The sequence below is a fragment of the Quercus suber genome, unplaced genomic scaffold (assembly GCF_002906115.3).
Source record: "Quercus suber isolate HL8 unplaced genomic scaffold, Cork oak 2.0 scaffold_1070, whole genome shotgun sequence".
Classification (NCBI taxonomy): domain Eukaryota; kingdom Viridiplantae; phylum Streptophyta; class Magnoliopsida; order Fagales; family Fagaceae; genus Quercus; species Quercus suber.
In genome coordinates, this window is record NW_027070476.1 from 89,019 (window position 1) to 105,463 (window position 16,445).

Consider the following 16,445-nt stretch of genomic DNA (forward strand, 5'->3'; position numbering starts at 1 on the left):
ATGCTAATGTCAATTATGAGTCTAGATAAAAACTAATTACAATATACCATTTAACTTTTTTTGTAAAATTATTGAGAAAATAGTACTAAGATAATTATATTTAAGCTTATTTCCCTTCAAACAAAAATTAGGTTTAAGGTGTTGAAATTTTTTAGTTAGCGGTCAAAAATTATATATAGTGTTTTTTTTTTTTTTGGGCCAGGTCAGGGGTTCAATGAACCACTCGGCTGGCTGTAGCGCCGCCCATGTTGTAGACCCTTTCAACTCTTGCGATAAATTTAAAGTTCACGGTTCTCTGTTCAGGAACTAAGACTTTTAGCTCTTTCTCTTTGGGTTTTCTTGGAGCTATGGAACCAGAAATAACGACGCTAGGGAGCTCTATCCCAGTTCCTTGTGTTCAAGAGCTAGCAAAGGAGACGACAAGCACAGTCCCACCACGTTATGTGCGTTTTCCTAATGAGCCTCCCATCATATCTGACACCACTTCTCTGCCCCAAGTCCCAGTCATCGACATGCAAAGGTTATTTTCTGCAGAATTTAAGTACACAGAGTTGGAGAAGTTACACCATGCAAGCAAGGAATGGGGTTTCTTCCAGGTTATCCTCTCTCTCCCTCTCTCTCTCTCTCTCTCTCTCTCTCTGTGAAAAGAATGTTTAGGAGTGGAAAAACTGTACTTGTCTTACTGAATCTGAACAAACATGATCAAAATAATCGGTGGTTAAGTGGTAAAAAAAGGAATTAGAGAAAGAGATAAGATATGATTTGATGTAAAACATGACAAAGTGAGAAGAAAACTCTTCCTAACAAAAAAGAGTTGACTTTACTCTATTTATGACTGTACAAGGATAGTCGATTATACAACTTTTAAAGTTAAAGACTTGGTCAGGCCACAAATAAGTGTTGGCATTCTATATTGTTCGGAAATTTCTGAGTTTATAATTATCTTCTTCTTTTTTTCTTTAATATGAAAAACTAGTTCAAATATATTATTATGTTTTAAGTTGAATGGAGTCTATTCCTCTTGCACAGTTAATTAATCATGGGGTGAGCATTTCATTGGTGGAGAAGGTGAAAGTAGGCATTCAAGAACTCTTTAATCTGCCAAGGGAAGAGAAGAAGAAGTTATGGCAATTACCAGGAGATATTGAGGGGTTTGGACAGGCCTTTGTTGTGTCTGAGGAACAAAAGCTTGACTGGGGAGACATGTTCTACATGGTCACGCGTCCAATCCATTTGAGAAAGCCTCACTTGTTCCCCAAGATCCCACTCCCATTCAAGTATCTCTCTCTCTCTCTCTCTCTCTCTCTCTCTCTTCACAATGATTGGTACTACTGTTCTTTTTTTTTTTTCCTTGACTCAATAATTTGTACTTTTTTTAACTAATTATTTTCAAGAACTTATTTTTAAAAACAAAACAATTTATATCTCTCTTACAATAATTGGTACTTCCTTTATTTTTTCTTCACTCAATAATTTGTACTTTTTTTATTAATTGTTTTCAAAAACTTATTTTTAAAAACAAAACAATTTACATGGTGTTTAAGATAGCAATCTTAGTTCTTTTCAAGCAATGTTGTGAGCCAATTTAAATTATGTATATTATAATTTGGCATGTGAAGGAATCAAAACAAAAGGCCAAACTATAGAGAAATGCTGCTAGTGAGCAATTAAGAGAAGAGAAAATAATTAAGATAGATGGTGGTGGAATATGTCAAGTCTTTCAGTTGAAAAATGAACATTCACTTGTCACATTCATGACAAATAGGCATGCATGATGCAACATTGTCTACTCATAAAAACACAGTATCAACTTCTATGATCCAATTAAAGAGTCTTGCAGATCAACTCAATTTGCACTTTATGATATTTCCAATAAAGATGTTCAAGGTTTAAATCTCCTCTCCTCCCTCCAAAAATTAAAAAAAAAAAATCTATGTCCCAAATACCAATTCCAAACAACTTACTAGCTAGCTCTTGACAATAATAATAAACAATTAAGAACACTATCTTTTATATATATATATATATATATAGAGAGAGAGAGAGAGAGAGAGAGAGGCAACATTAACCTTTTTTTCTAGTTGGGTTTACTCAAAGTCTAATTACTATTCTGGTGATTAACCATCTTCCTTCACATGTAGAGATAACTTAGACGCTTACTCAGCAGAGCTTCAAGACCTTGCCATAAAAATACTTGAACTGATGGCAAAAGCTCTAAGAATGGAACATAATGACATGAGGAGCTTGTTTGAAGAAGGGTATCAGGGAATGAGAATGAACTACTATCCTCCATGCCCACAACCTGAGCTTGTGATTGGCCTCAATGCTCACTCAGATGCTGTGGGCTTAACAATCCTCCTCCAAGTCAATGAAATGGAAGGCCTCCAGATAAGGAAAGATGGGAGGTGGATTTCAATCAATCCTCTCCCTAATGCCTTTATTGTCAACATTGGCGACACTTTAGAGGTAAATATTAACAGTAGACAAATAGGATCATTTACCCTATATTTAATTGTTATTTCTTTTCATTTGGACACCTTATCTAGAATCAAACAAAATCATGAGCTACCAAAGTCCAGAACTACCATTATTGGTTTTCCATGAATTATTTGGCAGATTGTGACGAATGGAATTTACCGTAGCATCGAGCATCGGGCAACTGTTAACTCAGCAAAGGAGAGGCTCTCTGTGGCCACATTTTACAGCCCAAGCCTAGAAGCAGATATGGGTCCAGCACCAAGCCTTATTACTCCAGAATCTCCAGCATTGTTCAAAAGAATAGGCGTTGCTGATTATTTCAGGCAACTTTTCTCACGTGAACTCGATGGAAAGGCATTCATTGATTCCATGAGGATTCAGAAAGGCACTTAAGACTTGAGAGATACTCTTTGAGTTTAAAACCTGTATATTGTATGTGTGTGCTAGTGGCTTGTATACTTAAATCTGGTTTGATTAAATGCATCCAGATTTGAATAAACGCAATATTCATAATAAAATTGTTTGTTTTGACGGGGATGTAGATTGAATGACCGGCAAACTCTTGGGTCAGATTACTAGAAGGGATAACCAAACTTGCAAAAATCTGAGAAAATCATTCTACAATCTGAGAATTGGACATTAGGAAGGCATGAAAAGTTCGGAACTTATAGGTGATGTCAATATACCTATATATCAATACCGCTTCACAAAAAGTGTGCGCAAATACTTGAAAACCCAACTACAGTGCTAGTTCACATTCTCTATAGTTTATTTTTTAGACAGTAATGAAAGAAACAAAGTACATTCAATTAAATATTGAATCCAAGCCACTATACGGCAGAAAAGCATGGGGGCATAAGGACACATTCACACATGAAACAGGCACTAGGCACTAAAACATACATTTGAAAGAAACAAATACCAGATTTTAATATACGACAATGCCCTCCATTCTCATTGATTATTTCTTTCTCATAAAACTCCTTATGAGGTATAAGGATTAAGGAGGCTACTTCTCTTAATCTCATTGCCAAGATTCTTAAATTTCTCAGCATACCACATCACTATCACCATTACATATGGTTTCCTCAGACAGACCATTTCAAACCCACTTTAGTCCAGATCACTCACAGCTTTAATGATATATCAAGTCAATAAAATGAAGCGGCTATAACTGTGATATAATAAAACTTTCTCAATTAACCATAGATTCTTAAGATAATGAAACCTGAAAGATATTCCTCTGCCAGGAGGAACGGTTCAAATGGCCAGCTAATATAAAAATACACCCATCAACAATACAAAATTCATAAAAACTAAAGAAAAAAGAAAATAATCCGGAATATGATAAAGCTTTAGACGAAAGGAAACTTAGCTAATAAATTATTGTACATTGAATATTAATTATGTCCTTTGTCACAGAAAACACCACAAGCAAAGAATCTAACTAAACTGCCACAGCTTCTCATTTCTCCCCAAATCAACTCAACTGATTTCAAAACAAAAATTTGGCATATTTTGCCATGTAGTAACCCCATTATCAACTTTGTCAACTGAAAATTCTTCACCTACTCAAGCATAATATAACTCACACACCAAGAGAGAGAGAGAGACCAACATATCACTAAGAAATTTACTCAAAAACAAACAGAATAAAAATAGAAGTTACAGCATAACATCTACTATTTTTAAAATAGAAAAATAATGTACAGAAATTGTTAAATATGTTACATATATCGCTATGCTATGCGGACCAATGGCTTCATTCCCTATTCATGACCTGAAGTATATTAATCCCTAAATTCCAACAATACCTTGAAGTGATAAATTTGTCATATATTGTGTTGGAACAGAGAAAAACCCTTACAGCAGGCATCAGTGTAATCTCTGAACCTAAAATTCACACAACAAAAATAATTGTCAGGAAAAGCCTAAAAATAAGTGGCATATTAAAGGTAACTAAATCAAGATTTACAGTATGTAATTTATGGAAAGAACGAGAATGACAAAAGAAGAAACAAACCTCTACACTATTTACACCACCAAAAAATAAAATTAGTTAATATCAGATGAAATGCTTTGAGGTTGAAGTTGCATATTTTCTACTGCGGTGGTCATAAATGGAACAAGTCTCGTGATGACATGCACATGAAAGTATGCGTGTGATATTGGACCACTTTCTGGTTTATTGTGATACAAGTATGCAATATTGGACCACTTTCTGGTTGATTGTGATACAAGTACGCAATATTGGACCACTTGCTGATTTAATGTGATATGCTGTAACCACTATATTAGTTTTCTTGCCATTTTCACATCCTATTTATCAGAGGAAAAGTAAAACATGGTGTTCAATGGATTGTGATCCTTCATAATAGAAAGCTTCACTCCATGCACCTTAAAAATACACTAAAACATCTCAAAAAAGTGCGTTGACCAAACTAAATGGCCCTTAATAGTTTAATAACACTCTCCGTCAATCTAACAACAGGCTATAATTTTTCAAATCTTTTTTTATAAGAGGTTATAATTTAGCAAAGTTTCAAGCTAAATGGAGATGTTCAACATGTTTAGGATACTAGACTACATATCAACAAGGTGATGTAAGAGTTGGTGCTAGCATCAAGTGCAAGAACTCCTATCCTAAACACTTTAAGACTCAAGGCCAAGTTGTCTCCAACCAAGGGAGAATGATCCAAGGAGTGTGAAGACAATTTTATTTTAGTTTAGTTTATTTAATTTTTAGAGGCAAGTGTATCTTTTCCTATTGGTCTATTGGATTTTATTTTAAGTTTCATAAGCTAATTTGGTTATTTGTATCTTATTTTATTCAATAATTAGACTTTGGCTCCAGTCAAATAGGGTTAGGATTTAGTCCTAATAGTCTTTATAAGTGTACGACTGTACTTCTAACACAAGTTTATGATGAATAAATTTCTATTGGAATTTTTCCAATGACTTGGTGTTGATTCCTAGGTTTTCGATCCTACTTGGTGTAGATTCCAAGCAACCCTAGGCATCAATTCCTAAGTTTAATTTTATTTTATTTTTTGTTCTTATTAATTCTCAATTCCCTAGGTGAATTTGTGCTACATCAACTACATCATAAAACCAGTTTCTGCCATAATGATTTCGAATCTTGAGAGATGCTATGCAAGTGGATTGACTTGGGAAGAGGGTAAGACGCTTCTTATAGAAATTCTTCTAAGAAATCTTCACAAGGATTTTCTCGAGCAACTATACACTCTTAAACAAGGTGATTTGTGCATAAATAATTATGCAAGAAAATTTGACGATTTCATTGTGTCTGTAGTAGAAAGTAAATGTATGACCATTATTCGAGACAAAAGTAGGCTGAGAGTTGAAATCAAAGATGCTAAAGAAACAGCTATTCGGTTTGAGTTTCGTAAATTTTAAGGAGAAATTTACCATTTTTAAGCCTAAACATGATTTTGAATTGCCACAAGACAACTGTACAGCAAGACCAGCAAAATCTCCTAAACAGAGATAAAATGCTACAAAGGGAAGCTAAGAGGCAAAAACAGGATGCTGACAAATCAAAACAACTTGCTAGAAAGGTAGAACAGCTGAAGGAGAAAGTATTAGACTGTAAACAACAATTCAAAAGTCAAAACAATATGCAACAAATTCTAAACAGTTGGAAAAACAGGGCAAAGTTAAATTACGGATCCTCTAGTGAGTTTTGAGTTCTGGGGAGGTTCAGTGCTTGTATGGTTTAGGGTTATGGAAGTTAATTAGAAGAGGACGGGATCATTTTGTGAAAATTGTTAGATATGATGTTGGGGATGGATCAAAAGTTAGGTCTTGTGGCAGGGGGAGTCTACTCTGAAGGAGATATTTCTTCCAGATTTGTATCTATTAGCCCAAGATAAAGATGCCACATTGGCAAATTAGGTAGAGTTCAGACATGAACAGGTGTATTGGCATCCTGTGTTCCTCCGGCAGTGCAAGATTGGAAAGTAGAGGTATAGAGGTTGTTACTCTGTTGTGGTATCATCTCTACACTACTAAGATACTGATTGAAGAGGTTGATAAATTGGTGTGGGTTCCATTGAAAAAAAAAAAAAAAAGGGTTTCCTGGTGAAGAGGTAATCAGAACCTTGAAAGGAAAGGGGGGAGAGAGGGGGGGCAGGGGGGAATTCCTTGTTTAAGTATTTGAAAGTTAGTATCCCACCAAGGGTGGCTTTCTTCTCTTGGTTCTTGGTGCGTAACTTTCAGGAGGGTTTTGACAACGGAAAACTTGAGGAAGAGAGGTATCATTTAGACAGAATGGTGTTTCATGAGGATATGAATCATTTATGAGTGGACGTCATCACCTGCCTCAATTTTAGTTAAGGGGTTCCTAGATTATTGCCTCCTTGAGCTTTTCCTAGATGTTATTTATTGATATTTTCTATATTCTTCTGTTGCTAGTGTCCCACTGTATACAGCTAGTGTACTTTGGCAGCACTTTTTCTGATTTTAATGAAATTATTTACTTAAAATAATAATATTAAAAAAAAAAATCTAGTTGTAAGTCATAACACCTAGATGACCTGAAGGCAAGTCAAAACAGAAACCTAAAAGGTTAATGGGGAAACTTTTGATAAGAAGAAAAATCTTGAATTGCGTGATGAGGAGAATTTTGAGCAAGAATAGGAGAGCAAAGAAAAAGAGAATTGAATCTGCTATTGTAGAAAAAGAAATCGACAAATTAGCTACTATCTGGCCTATTGTTGTGCTAATTACATCTTAGTTAGCTACACATATTATTTTACAACATGAAAAGAAAAGAAAGAAGAAGAAGAAGAAGAAGAAGATAGTATCATAATATTAGAGATTGATGCAACCGGCAAAAGAGTCCTAGGAAATTGCCTACCTTACCAAACTGCCTCTAGTATCCAGGAACTCAGTCAAACTTATAGATTTTAAAGAAAATTACAGAAGCAATCAGACTTCGGCAGATAACGTGATTAACAGTATGTCAATCCATAGTTTCCTACCTAGTTCCTGGGAACCAATTTATACAAAGTACTCTTAAGTTTTCCAATTTCAAATGAATGACTCAATTATAACATGCATCAAACTGTCCACAGAAAATACAGAAGGCAACTTATACCACTGAAAATTCATCTGCATCCAAACTGTTTTGAGTAGTATGTTGATTAAGTTATGTAGATAGAAAAATTTGAACGTTTTTCAAAACATCTACTTAAACACACACCAGGAAAATTAGAGAAGATAATTTATATCCCTGTTGAACATATAATTCCTATACTTTGACAAGTCAGGAAGATAGGAGATGAGAACTGTAACCATCCAGATAACAGCTCCAACATAGCATGTGCCTGAATTCAGGCACAAATTTTTATCTTCAATGACAAACACAGGCTACTTTGGACCAAGCAAATGCATGAAATATATTGGATTTAAATTAATGCTCTTCCTTACCCGTAAAACCTCTGTACCCAATATTACACTCTTTACAGTTTCTCCTCTATTTTACAACTGATCACAAGTGCACCTATATATTATGCAGTCAATTTAGTCCATATTGGGGCATACAACTCCAACCCCCCAACTCCCCCAATCAACACAGAACATATGAACAATTGTGTGATTTTCTCTCTTCATCTTTTCCCATCCTCTCCAAGAGTAGTGAAATTTTCTCATTCCCTTCCCTTATGTTTGAAATTTCTATGACAAGTATTATTGTTCTTCCCTCTTCCAGCCTAGTAATCTACTTGATTTCACTCGAAAATTCTCACTTCAATATAATAAGTACATCAATGTTCTTTGGGATTACAGGGGGTTAAGGTTCGAAAAAACATTCTTTTTGATAAAGAAAACAAACCCAGATCATAACTCATGTCAAAAACCCAACTTCAAAAAGATCTCATAGCATCCCATACACAACAATGCAAAGTCAAAATCAGAACCCTTTATAACCAGCATAAAAGTAATAAACTAAACCCAAAAATATAAAAACAAGTTCGAAGGAAAAATCATACCTTTTTAGCACAAACCATCTCTCAGGGAATGGAATGAACAAGTGACGAAAGCCATGGCCAAGTTGGGTTTGGGATTGAATTGCTGGACACATCTTAAACCCAAAACCCACAACAGCACAGAGCAAGAGAAAGAGTATCTGAGTATATATGTATGGAGAAAGTGAGAGGATTTGGGTTTTGTGCAGCTACTGTGAGAGTGGGCTATAAAGGTGGCACTAATCACGAGGCAAACAGGCTTTGTGTTTGTTTTTTGTTTTTTGTTTTTTTTTTTTTTTTTTTTTGCGTATCCGAGGTGAAAAGTTTGTTTGGTTTGAAAATGAAATTTTTTTTTTTTTTTTTTTTGCGTATCCGAGGTGAAAAGTTTGTTTGGTTTGAAAATGAAACCCCGCCCATGGTGTTCTGTCTTCAAAAACAGAAATCACACGCACACACAGCACAACACAAGTACTCACACAACAACAACAAATACACAAATCTCTGTCTATCTGTCCCTTCGTTGTCTTCAAGCTCCATCTTTAAGTTCACGAATTTTGATTGCATTCCAGGCGCGTAATTTCCACCACCCAATCAGAACTCAGAAGGTACCAGCTATTTATTTTGTCACGTCAGCTCACCAAAATTTGATATCTTTATAGGAAATTACACTTTACTTTGAAGGTAAATTTTACATCCTAAATTATAATCATTATCACACTTTGCACTCTAACATTAAATTTTTTTGTTAATTTAAATAAAAAAATGTGGCATAATATAAAAAAATTTAATTGTCTATCTTTTTAATATCTTGCAAATAAATGAAAAATTACACTTTATCACTTTAAATTATATTTCTGATTATATTTTACACCATAAATTTTAAATTTCTATCTAATTTAACAACAAATGTAACGTTAAGTGCAAAGTGTAACAATATTAATAGTTTAAGGTGCAAAATGTGCATGAAAAAAGTTTATGATTTAAAGTGTAAATGAGATATAGTTTAGTATGGTAAGATGTAATTTTCTCATCTTTTAAGGGTCCGGTTAATGTGTGTAGGCATATATTAATTATTCAAAAAAATTTATAGGACATTGAAAAAAACTATAAAAAAAGTTAGCCACTTCTTTTTTTTTATATAAAAAATTTCTTAAAATTGTCTATTAATGTATGCTAAATGAAAACTCATTTTTTAATATTAAAAAAAAAATTCTATTTTATAAAGCCACTCCTACTAATCTACTAATAACTATATATAAAGAGAGTGGATGCCTTTACAGTGAATTTTTGATTTAGTCAATCACTACCCAAAACTCACCGTTGCATCTCATGCCTCCATGGTTTTAAAAACCGGTACGGTAAAAGAACTGGAAAAGGAGCCAAATACCGGTTTTATGGTCGGACCGAGGTCCGACCGATGGTCGAACCGGTGACGTCATAAATAATTTAATTATTATTTATTTAAATTATATAAATAATTAATAATTTTTTAATATACTAAAACTAACAAACCAATAGTAACAAATATGTTTCCTTTAAAAAAAATACAAGTATCTAAGTATATAATATAACATCTTTTTAAAGAATTTAACATAATAACATTACAAAACAATCATCCTTTAACATAATAAACTTTCAACAAAACCAAATAAATAAGTTCATTAGTTGTTACATTTACATCCAAAGGCAAATAACAAATAAGTTCATTACATCCAAATAGCAAATAAGTTTTAAAGTTTCAAACAATCAACTACTAAGTTTTAAGACCCAAGCCTCATTTGTTACGAAGACAATTGAAATCAATATACCAAATGCTCCACCACTAGCATCATCATCCTCATCCTCATCCTCATCCTCATCTTCTTCATCTTCAACATGAATAGGATGATTTTTATCTCTAAATCCGGGAGGAGCATCATCTTCATCACCAAATGATTCCAAATTGATGTCATCATCGTCCTCAATCAATTCATTGTCCATATCTATACAAATTCCAAAACCAAACCGGTTGTAGAAGCATGTTCATTAGATGGTATAGAGGCAAACTCCATTTCACTCAACAATTTCAGACTGGCAGCAACCATTTTATCAACAAATAAATTCATCAACACAACATACACAATCAATAGTATAATCCTCTGTAAATCAAATCCACAACATACACAAAATCAAAAATAAACTAAAATGCTATTGTTAACTAATAATTGAAGTTACCACTTACCAGTGAAGTCACGTAAAGAGAACCTGAGATGAAGAAGAGAACATGAATTGAGAATCTGAGATGAAGCCGAGAGAAATTAATGAAAAAAAAAAAAAAAGAACAGAGAAAATGATCAAAATCAAGTAATCAAATTATCAAAATCATAAAATATATATATAAATTATTAGTTTATTACCTGATGAAGCCCGAAAAAAAAAAAAAAGAACCGAGAAAATGAAAAAGAAAAGAACATTACCAGAGCACAAACAGTGAGACCAAACAGCGAGGGCGATGGGCGATGGAAAAGGCGATGGGCAACGGCGAGGGCGATGGACGATGGACGATGGGCGAGGGCGAGGGCGATAGACGATGGTCGAGGGCGAGGGCGATGGGCGATGGGCGACGGCGAGACCAACCATGAAGGAAACCCAAAACCCAGACGGCAATGGGCGACGGCGAGACCAACCTTTTGAAAGCGACTGATCGATTCTCCAGCTCGAGCTCACTGCCTCACTCTATTTTCGAAAGGAAAAAAGAAAAAAAAAAACAGTGAACTTTAGAGAGCGCAGAGAGCCTTGAGGTGAGTGAGGCTAGGCAGAGCAACCTTGAGTGCTTGACTGATTCAGTGATTTGAGATGAGAGAGTTGAGATTTGAGAGCTTGAGGTGAGTGAGGGAGTAAGGTTGAGGCAGAGTGACGCGTGAGTGAGATGAGAGAGTCTGAGGGTGAGGAGTGACTGAGTGAGGGCATTAGGCTTAGGGTTAGATTTTAGGATTTTTGAGGACCAAAACGACACAGTTTTTCCGTAAAAGACAAAAAACTCTCAACCGGTTAATAACCAGTTTGACCTCCAATTTTTTCAGTTCTTCGGTCGGACCGGCCGGTTTTTACTGTTTACCGCTTTTTTACTTATTTTCGGTTTTTTATCATAACCGGACCGGATTTGATGCCGGTTCTCGGTCGAACCAGTCAGACCGGCCGGTCCGGTCCGGTTTTTAAAACTATGCATGCCTCTATCTACAGAAAAAGTTTTGCATGCAATACCTTCTCCCATCTACATGTTTCATCTCTTCTCATCATTTGCTTTATCTTTATCTTATCATTGTTTTATTTGGGCTTATATGGGCTTAAAAGAAAAGCACCTTACTATTTGTTTTCTATGTATCTTGTTATTGTTTATTTGGGCTCATATGGTTTAAATTTTTAAAAGAAAAGTATATAACCTTACTTTTAAATGGCTTGACATATTTCAGATCATAGATTGATTTTAATTAAATCTCAACCCTTAACTAAATACTTTCTATATCAAAGAGAAATGGAGAGGATCCAAATCCCATATAACCCACCGCCACATCTCTTCTCTCTTATAGTTCACCAAATGTTTGGCCTTCCATTTTTTTTTTTTCCGCCGGTTTTGTTTGTGCTTTTTGTTTTTGTCTTTTCTTTTAAATATTTATAATTTATATGTACCTATTCAATTACACCGATTTAACAAATTCTTACAATATTTTCATAATTATTTGACAATCTGCACCATTCCTAGGCCTCTTTTTTTTTTTTTTTTTCTTTCCACCATATGCTAGTTTTGCTTGTGCTCTTTTTGTCTTTTCTTCTAAATATTTATATGTACATATACAGTTACACTAACACAACACATTCTTACAATATTTTCATAATGGTTGAGGTGTCAATTTTTTAAAAGTCAAAATAAAATAATAAAATAAGAAACTGAGAATTACTACCATCTAAAACTCAAAATACGTGAAGAAAATTTTAGGGATATTAAAATTTAGTGGGAGTATTTTAGACATTACACAATAAATATTTTAAGAATCATAAGCTTTTATTAAGTTTTAACAAAGAGAATAATAATATGACATATTTACTATTCTAAAATATTAAGGGAAAAATTGCTTGATTTTAAAATTTAAGGAGTAATACTATGTCCACAATATTTTCACAATAATTTTACAACAAATTTTATGTGACAATGTATTTTTGATGGATAAAAAAGTGATATCAGTAGTAAGCTTAGTTTAAAACCAATAACAACTTGTCATTTAGAATTTGTTCTAAAAATATTATGGATGTAGCATTTCTCTCAAATTTAAAATTAAAAAAAAAAATCTATTTGGATCCTAGAAATGAAGATATTGTGAAAATATTGTGATATTTTGTTGTATTCTTAGACTTCATTTTTAATATAATCAAATTGGGTGAGCCAAAATTCACAATTTCACACACAATTTTCTTGAGTTGTCTTTTTGTTTGTTTTTTTTTTTAATACATAATTTTAAAACCAGTAATAATTTTTCACCTAAAATTTTTTGTGAAAATGTTGTGGACATAAAAAATAAAATAATAATATCAAACTGAGACCTACAGCAACTGGGAATAAAAAAAAAATTTCAAAAATGTTGTGACATTTTGTTGTGTTCCTTCGATTCTTTTTTGTGTGACATTTTGTTGTCTTCCTAGGCTTCTTTTTTTATTTAGTCAAATTTGGTAAGTCAAAATTCATTGTTTTAGGCACAATTTTCTTCAATTGGCTTTCTTCAATTTTCTTCAATTAGCTTTTTTTTTTTTTTTTTTTAATGCACGGTCAAAAGTGGTTAGCCCAATTTAAAACCAATAACAATTTACCACCTATGATTTATTATAAAAATGTTGTGAATGTAGCATTACTTTAAAATAATATAATAAAATATCATACCAGAACCCACCATAACTAGAAATAAAGGTATTGTAAAAATATCGTGACATTTTATTGTGTTCCAAACTTTGTTTTTGGTTTAGTCAATTTGTTGAACCAAAATTCATTGTTTAATGCGTAATTTTTTTAGGTTGATTTTTTTAACACATTGTTTCAAGTTCAAAAAAAAAAAAGAAAAAGAAATTTACACGCACACAAATTGATGAAGTAGCAATTTTCTCCTTTATGTTTAGGGTAGTTTCATCCCCCCTAAATTGAAGTTGAATAATTTCCTCCTTTATATTTTGTAAATGAGCATATACTCCTACTATTACTCTCTTAGCTAAAATATTCCATTATGCAATGTCTAAAATACTCCTACTAAATCTTAATGTCCCAAAAAATTTCTTCTTGTATTTTGAATATTATTGGATACACTGGTAGTCATGCTTAGAAAGTTAGAATGATGATATATGTTGTTAAATTTGTTACCTAGAGAATACAAATTTATTAGGTTTAAATCTTCTTGACTTATAATTTTATCTAATAGAAACTTTGATGACAGATGTCTTTTGTTCTTTTTTTAATTTCTTTTCCTACTTAAAAGGGTGTTCATTAATGTAAAGTTGTTATTTACAACTATATGTTTTTGTTGGCTTTTATTTCGTGCCAAATTTGATTGTAATTATTGTTCAATCTTTTGTACCCTGTATTTATTGTGGGATTTGACTGTAAAGGTTGTGTGATAGAGAGAGAGTGTGTGTATGAAGACTTAAGCAATTGAAGACTTAAGCAATTGAAGACTAAAAAGTTTTCACGGGTAGCTCGCGACTTAGCATCCCGCGAAGTACCTCATGTGTTTTGCACATGCTGAAATGCGAAGAGTCAAGGCAGGATGGAGACAATTGTGTCTCATAAGTATCTCGCGGGAAGGCCATACCCACGAGACACTCACGAGAAAAAACTCAGGAGAAAGTCTCTGGGTTTTTCAGTTGCTTTGCATACCAAGAGAAAAATCATTATTGATCTAGAAAGGATGGAAGTTGAGGTTGTATAGGCCATTTTGAGGCCTTTTGGGCTAGTTGAGAGTTCAACCAACTCTAGTAAAGAAAATTAAATTGGTGCAAGGTAGGGACTCATAGTTGATGAAAATCATGGATGAAGTGCATGAAGGAAAGAGACATAAGTTTAATGTGTAAAATTCGGGGACAAAACTCTTACAAGAGGGGAATAATGTAACACCCCGAGTTAAAAAAAAAATAATAATAATAATATGGTCAGTTTTTGTTTAGACCCACGTGCCCCACCTACCCTTTATCTCCCAACCCCATGACCTTGTAAAATATCTCTTCCTCTTGGCCAGGTACCTCTCCCTCTTATCTTGTCCTCATTTCTTTTATTTCACTTTAAAACACAAACACAAACACAAAAACACACAACACTTCTCTCTTTCTCCCTCACACTCTCTCACCGGTCCCCACTCCTCACCACCTCCTCCACCATCTTTTCTGGTGAAATTTACCAAAAAACTCCACAAGAAAAGGCTAAGGCTCACTCATCTCTATTATTTGAGGTAAAAACTCCTAATCTTTTTGGTGGGTTTTATATGCTTTTGCTTGAGGTTCTTTTAATCTAAGTTTTGGTAATGATTTTAAGTCTATAAATTGCGGTTTATGCCCTGTAAATTAAGTTTTTTAGAAACTTTGAAAGTGGAATACATTATTTGTGAGGTTAAATACTTAGGCTTGCCTAAGTAATTTCTTATTTAGTGATTTCTAATTTGTAGCTAGATGCAATATCAAGCTTGATACTTATCGTGATAGGTTTGCTTGGTATTATTTAGGTTTTAGCTAATCTCCTTTGGAGCTTGGAAAACTAGACTTTTTGTGGGTTGCAAGGTAAGTGGCTTCTTAATGGGATTTTTGTAAAATAACCATGTTGCATAAACATTGTTTTTGAGTTAAAAACATTTTGAAAAATTATTTGTGGAACTATGTTCTCCTGAAAAGTGTTGTGTTGTGACCCTACTATATATGATTATATATGAAAAGTGCATCATGTTTAATATTGCATATATGGAAATGCATGATTATTTGGCATGGAAAAAGAAAAAGATCTTTGAATTCCTTTGACAATGGATTTCATAGATTTATGGTATTATTTGGAAATACTAAAGATGTGTTATCTTAACTTGTATTATTTGGGAATTGATAGAAATTTTTTTTGACAAGAAATGATTTTGAAAATTTTGGGAACTTTGTGAAATGCTTGGATATGATAAAGTTCTATGAAACTACTTGGAAATGAACTACAAGTTTCAATTTATTTAGATGTGAGCTTTATGTTGTTTTTACCTGTGTGCCATGACATGTGTGATAACCCAGCCAAATGCCACAGTCTTTGTGACATAGGTATCTTGGCACCCCATTTTTGTAGCAAATTGATGTCTTTGTGGTATGATAGATGTTTTTGTGGCATAATTGATGTATTCATGGCATATTTGATGTTTTCGTGGCATAATTTGATGTCTTTGTGGCATACCTAATGTTTTTATGATGGCTTGTCTTGTGATCTCGTGTAATCTGTTTGGAGTTTTGTAATATATTCATGTATTATGGAGGCACATGATTTTTAGTTATTGTTTGTAAATGTGCTATTGAGCTTTGTAATGTGGAGATTTCAGTATGGTTATATATTTTTATCACGTGCAAAAGAAAAGAAAAATCTCTCACAGTTTCTTTTTTGATGGTTCTTTTCTTATGCTTTGGACCCTTTTGGGTTTGGGGTGTGACATTTATGGCTCTCTCTCTCTCTCTCTCTCTCTCTCTCTCTCTAACAACGGTTGAAGACTTCCTCTCTTAAGCTTTGGCCATGGGCGAAACTCATGTTTCCATTACCATCTTGCACTCTCTTTGAACTAGTGCCATAATGACAATTGGCTAGGAATTTTCAAGCTTTTCCTCACTACCGTTGCTATTATTCCTTGTTGTAGGCTCTGATCGAGTGTTACTGACACTAGCTTTGGTGTTCCTTAGTTATGGATGAGAATGTTTGTATTTGTGTGTGTTTTTTTTTTTTTTTTTTTTTTT

The 16,445-nt window shown here is 33.5% G+C and overlaps 2 protein-coding genes and 2 long non-coding RNA genes across 6 annotated transcripts in view; 2 read left to right on the top strand and 2 right to left on the bottom strand.

Moving 5' to 3' along the window:
• The first annotated feature begins 180 nt into the window (after nt 1-180).
• Nucleotides 181-3,019, top strand: LOC112032771 (oxoglutarate-dependent flavonoid 7-O-demethylase 1). The gene is made up of 4 exons (XM_024065530.2): nt 181-596; nt 1,030-1,277; nt 2,142-2,466; nt 2,617-3,019. The coding sequence occupies exons 1-4, from the start codon at nt 348-350 to the stop codon at nt 2,869-2,871; spliced, it is 1,077 nt and encodes a 358-aa protein (XP_023921298.1). The 5' UTR covers nt 181-347; the 3' UTR covers nt 2,872-3,019.
• A 1,078-nt stretch (nt 3,020-4,097) lies between these two features.
• LOC111998582 (uncharacterized) lies at nt 4,098-8,805 on the bottom strand. Its single transcript, XR_002881486.2, has 2 exons — nt 8,490-8,805; nt 4,098-4,371 (listed from the first exon to the last, which is right to left on the bottom strand). It is a non-coding gene; the product is annotated as an uncharacterized LOC111998582 (long non-coding RNA).
• A 1,336-nt stretch (nt 8,806-10,141) lies between these two features.
• Nucleotides 10,142-11,147, bottom strand: LOC136065653 (uncharacterized). Of its 2 annotated transcripts, none has more exons than XR_010627265.1 (3): nt 10,922-11,147; nt 10,687-10,709; nt 10,142-10,535 (listed from the first exon to the last, which is right to left on the bottom strand). It is a non-coding gene; the product is annotated as an uncharacterized LOC136065653 (long non-coding RNA). The 2 variants fall into 2 exon arrangements; XR_010627264.1 differs by having other exon boundaries at nt 10,687-10,741.
• Nucleotides 11,148-14,816: 3,669 nt separating this feature from the next.
• Nucleotides 14,817-16,445, top strand: part of LOC112020866 (E3 ubiquitin-protein ligase AIRP2) — a 19,346-nt gene continuing 17,717 nt past the window's right edge. For both annotated transcript variants that reach the window (XM_024053435.2, XM_024053436.2), the window contains exons 1-2: nt 14,817-14,929; nt 15,200-15,254. The gene's annotated coding sequence lies outside the window, so the exon portion shown is untranslated. The remainder of the gene's footprint in view (nt 14,930-15,199; nt 15,255-16,445) is intronic.